The sequence below is a fragment of the Plasmodium gonderi genome (assembly GCF_002157705.1).
Source record: "Plasmodium gonderi DNA, contig: Chr04, whole genome shotgun sequence".
Lineage (NCBI taxonomy): Eukaryota > Apicomplexa > Aconoidasida > Haemosporida > Plasmodiidae > Plasmodium > Plasmodium gonderi.
Genome location: NW_021628928.1, coordinates 72,472 through 78,331, shown reverse-complemented (window position 1 = coordinate 78,331; position 5,860 = coordinate 72,472). Strand labels below are relative to the sequence as shown.

Genomic DNA, 5,860 nt, shown 5'->3' with positions numbered 1-5,860 from the left:
ATCATGAATATTATGATAGCATTTCGCATAAAAATGATAAAACAAATTTCAAATTAAATACAAAATATAAATCTAATTAGTAATATAATTGAAAAAATTGAAGCCGTTATTTTTGACAATTTTTTTAAAGATAAATTTTTTTTTACTGGATGATAGGTTCGAATTTAAAAATTGATTTTTTTTAGTATATATATATATATTATATTTTATGAGAACAAAAAAACAAAGGTTTAGAATTTTAATCTAATTTTTTTAAAGGTAAAAATGTATTGTGAATTTAAAATTTATTATTAAATTTCATGAATATTTCTATTATTATTAGAACAATTTATTCTATTTATTTGGCTACTTATAAAAACTGATGTTTATAAAAATGTAAGATGTCGCAATTTTTACTAATATATTTAATTTCTTTTAATCTTTATTTTGATCTATTTACATAAATCTATTTTAGGTATATTCTACAAAAAAATAATCCTATGGAATTATTTATATCCGCAAAATTAGCAGAGTAAAATTTTGAATTGTTAAACTTATAGAATTAATTATTTTATATTTTTTTTATATATTTGAACTCATTTTGTATGTAAATTATTTGAAAGTAAAATTTTTTTTTTTTTTTTTTTTTTGTAAAACTATTTGTACGAATAATAAATTAGTACATTGTTTGGAAAGAGTTTGTCTTCTTAATCACCACTTAACGTGTTATTATAATAATTATATGTAGATTATATATACAAATATGTGGCAATAACTTGTAGATTTATTTTAATTGTTTAAGATAAAATAAAAAAAAAAAAAAATATAATGAAAAAAAAAAGAACACAATTCTAGCATTACCTTATATGGTTGACAATTTTGAAAACCCAATAAAGAGATATTATTTCCGCAGATAATATGATTGGATTAGGGAAGAACCAAAAGAAAGAAAAACAGAAATGTTTCCTTTTTAAAATAACTTTCATACTTTCCGTTTTTCTTTGGATATATCAGTATGGAAATTATGGGGTATAGATAATGTTCCTAAATATTTTTATTTGATTTCTTGTTTTTATTTTTAAAAATTTAATATTTTTATTTACAGAATAGTGAACTTTTTTGAAAGAATATTATTATATTTTTTTTTTTTTTTTTTTTTTTTCTTCCTTATTTTATAGTGTAAAATTAATAGAACTTTAGATAGGCACACTATAGAAATAATTAAAGAGATAAGAAAAAATCGGTTATTATCCAAACATGAATTGAGTAATACAGAATACGAGGAAAGTGATAATGAACAGCTCCAAAGTAATACTAAAAAAGTTTTATATAAAGAAGAAGGAAATAAATTAGAAAAGGAGGAAGAAAGGAAGAACTCCACCACAAAAAGAGGGAGTAAAGAAAATAATGAAGGTATAAAAAGAAATGACTTAAAAAAGGTGAATAAATTAAAGAGTGAAGAAGCACAAAAAGTTATCCCCCAATCTGGAAAGGCATTAAAGAAAGAAGAATTAGAAAAAGATGACGAAAAAAACGAGAACACATCAAAGAAAAAAGAGGTAAAAAAGGGCGAAGAAAAAAACGAGAATACATCAAAGAAAAAAGAAGTCAAAGACAGTGATGAAAAAAATGTTTATACATCAAAGGAAGAAGTAAAAAATGATGGTGAAGAATGTGATAATGCATTGGAAGGTGAGAATGAAATCGTTAATACATCAAAGGAAGAAGGAATTAAAAATGATGATGAAGAATGTGATAATGCATTGGAAGGTGAAGGCGAAACCGTTCAGATAAATAAGGATGAATTATTAGAACATATCAAAACATTGGTAGAAAAAAAACGTCGAGATCGCTTAAGCGCATGTGATGAAAAATTTGACAGTTCAGAGGATTACTTTAAATTAGGTTGTGAAGATGAATCAATAAATGAAGAAAAAGTCGCCCGAACATATAGTAAATTAAAAAAATACACAGTATCTGGTTGGAAAAAGTTTAAAAAAATTTGGAAAAAGATAGATGTTATAAGTAAATTGACTAATATGTTAGACCTCTTTGTTGAGAAACAAATGTTCAAGGTGAATGCTAAGATAGACGAATATAAAAAAAATCCGAATATGAATAAAAAGACTTTATGGTTGATGAGAATTAGATACAGAATTTTATTCTTTCTAATTCCTCTTATTATTTTTTCAGTCGGAATTTTCGTTTTTAACACGCAATCGGGATTTATATCTTTTCTTGGAGGTATTCTTATTAGTATTGGTATTTCATGGGTTATGCGAGCTATCAAGAAAATGGTAAAATATCAATTTCATAAACAAGGAATAGAAAAGCCTGATACTGCGGATTATATAATTCTCTTGGAGAAATTTTTGATGAAATTTGAATCAGAGGAAGAAGACCCGGGTGAAGAAAATGCAGATGGAGAGAAAGCAGGTGGAGAAAGTGTAGGTGGTGAGAGTGTAGGTGGAGAGAGTGTATGTGGAGAGAATGCAGATGGAGAGAATGCAGATGGAGAGAATGCAGATGGAGAGAATGCAGATGAAGTTAATGCAGATGAAGTTAATGCAGATGGCGAGAATGCAGATGAAGTTAATGCAGATGGAGGGAATGCAGATGGAGAGAATGCAGATGAAGTTAATGCAGATGAAGTTAATGCAGATGGAGAAAATGTAGAGGGGGAATAACCTTAGTATTATAATGTCCTAAAGGGTATTTTCCCTAATTATAATATTTTTTTTTTGGCGTAAACTATATATATTTAATTAATCCTGCACAATTTATTAGAAGCATATATATTTATGCTTAACTTTAATATGAATTATGCATATATTTTCATCCACATAACAATTTGGAAGTATAATTGTAGTAATTTAATGCTTCCATAAAATATATGCTTTTTGTTTGTTTTGCTTTTATTTTTTTGTTATTGTTTTATTTTAAGTTTCTAAATTTATATATGTACAGTCGATGTAAAAAATATTTGACTTCAAGAATCGACAGCATAAATATACATCTATTATTGATATAGATGTATATGTGTGCATATAGACAAATTTATTTACTAAATATTTTCGCATGCATTTTAATTAATTTAGCATGTGAAAATTAAGTAACTTTTTTTTGTTTATAGAATTAATTTATTTGTTCAAGAGTTTATCGTATTTATAATTTGTGTTTTTTTATAATTTTACAAATTGATGATTATTTTGACAATTAAAATTTTCATATATTTGTTTAATATAAAGAACATTAATGCTTCATTCGTTTATCTTTTCAAAAAATAAAATCAATGAAGTGTTATATATGTATTACATATACATATATAATTCTAATTATTATGTTAAAAAAAAAATTAAACATTACTATTAACCTAGATTAATTTGTAAAATACATTATTAAAATTAATTGTTGCAAAAAAATTTATGGAATCACACTTATAATTCGTATTTTAAAAATGTGTCTATTCGCCGTTCAGTAAAATTTGAATTTTTTATGAATTAACCACATTATTATATTAATTTTGAGATTACAATGCAATATCGTTGAAGGAATTTTAATATACCAAGTAGGGCAAATCACATGATGCTGTTACACATTTTATACAGTTGAACATCTAATGATAAATATGCTTAGAATGTGTTCTTGCTTATGTTATTACTACACGGATAGGTTGTTTAACTAAAAACAATCGTTTGCTGAAGCATATGCATCAATATTACATTTTTTTAATTGACAGTAAAGACAAAAATTTTTTTTAAAAAATAATAAAATAAATAAACATACGTTATGTAATTTTGAAAAAATCCTGAACTTTTTATTTATCTTAGTGGGAAAATGTATTAAAAATATATATATATTTATGTACTTTCCTTAATAATACAACTATTTATGCATTTATATACATGTACAAATTTTATTTACTTATTTGTGCGTTGGGTCATTCGTTTGTATTGTTTACTGTTGGTACGAAATAAAAATAAGTGTTTTTAACAACGGGTTAGTAATTATTTTTTAGTTTTAACAACTTTTATTTATCCTCTATGAAAAGATAAGTAAAGAAGGTTCATACTTTTCCTTGTTCATTTATGAAAGTGTCAATTTGTTTGAACTTTTTTTTTTTTTTTTTTATCACTTTTAATAGAAAGTTGAAAAAATAGGGGATTTTGCTTGTGCAATAATCTTAATTAAATAAGAGAAAAAATATGTGAATTTTTATAGATATAGCAATAAAATTAATAGAATGACTATATGAATCTTCTTAGACACGTTCTTGAATAATACGATAGAAATTGAGAGGTTTGAATTTTCATTTCTTTTACTTATATATGTTAAATAAGTATACAAATTCGTTATTTAGTTAACAAAAGGAAGTTTACTATACTTGACAATTGCAAAACATTTTCTAGAATTTAAAAAAAAAAAAAAAAAAAAAATTAATCTTAGGAGAATTCTGCTCTAACATTTTATTACTAAATTATTAGAGGATTTTGTCCTTAAGGCTAATTTTCAATTTTATTTAATTGACATATTTGAATTATTGAATATTTCTTTATCATTTTTGCTTATATTTACAAAGCGTTTTCATATTTAGACTTTATATATCCACGTGTAATAGAAAACATTAGTAGCTTATAAACAATATGAAAAAAAGTATAAAATATATGACGACAACATGCAAATTTTTGAAATTCTCAATATGTTTACATGCATTTAAAAAAAATTAAAGTGTGAGGGTAATCTTGAATCCATTACTTTGCATTAGTACACAGGTGATATTTTTTGTTTTTTTAAGTACATTGTCTTTTATAGGATCATATAAAAACATTAACATAAACTTCTTTAAAAGGTTTAGTAAAAATAAAAAAAATAAGGTTATTTGAATTCATTGTGGTAGCCATTCATGAGATAATGTAGAAATTAAGAAATTATGAATTCTACATATTTTCTCTTTGAATTATAGAATTTAACTTTTATTAGTTTTATATACCCAGCTACATTTGAACGGTGCTTTGAAGTTATTGTGCAAAACTTCACATTCTTTTTATTAGAAAAAATATATTTAGAGTATAGACAAAATGGTATTAACGCGTGTATGATAAAAAAATTTAGCAAATTATTTAATTTTTATTTACTTTACCAATAATATTAAATATTACTAAAACGTTTTTTAATAAAAAAACATATTTTGCAGGATAAGTCAATAACAAAAAATAGAAACAAATAAAACGGTAGCTTATAAATTCAATTACCCATTTCTAAAATGAAGAATATAAAAAAAAAAAAAAAACATTTTTATTATTTTTATGTAACATAATAAAAGCTATATAACGCATATGTACTAATAATTTTATGAAGAATAAATATAAAGATTTTTCAATACATAGATGATAAATGTCCTTAATTATATTTATATATGTTTTAATTAATCTCTTTCATAAATGTGTAATAATTAATGTTCATATATAGAGCATTCTAAAGTTTCTCGTACGTGATTCTGTATGTTATAGTTTTAATTTCATAATAGTTAAATTTATAGTAGTTAGTAATAAGGCAGTTCGATTTATACAAATTGGGTTCTGTGTAAAAGCAAATTTTATGGGGTAAAAGAATATATTTATATACATATCCACACGTGACCTGTTATGCAACTCTCAATTACACTTAATTTGTTTTTGTGAAAACGAAAGAAGAGAAATTTTAAAAATTACTGTCTGTTTAATATTAAATGTAGTGTTTTTTTCATTTTATTTTTCTTCTTATATGCTTACAGATGCTAAATATGTTGAATGAACTAATGATGATATAAAAAAAAAAAAATTGTTATTTCTTTTATTTCATCCATTATTCATTTAGCTATATGCCGTGTTGGAAGATAATT

At 23.5% G+C, this 5,860-nt stretch overlaps 1 protein-coding gene across 1 annotated transcript; it reads left to right on the top strand.

Annotated features, from left to right (window-relative positions):
* Positions 1-897: 897 nt before the first annotated feature.
* On the top strand, positions 898-2,666 carry PGO_040120 (Plasmodium exported protein, unknown function; the record flags this gene model as incomplete). Its single annotated transcript, XM_028686201.1, has 2 exons — positions 898-1,008; positions 1,158-2,666. The coding sequence occupies 2 exons, from the start codon at positions 898-900 to the stop codon at positions 2,664-2,666; spliced, it is 1,620 nt and encodes a 539-aa protein (XP_028542002.1).
* Between the last annotated feature and the right edge of the window lie 3,194 nt (positions 2,667-5,860).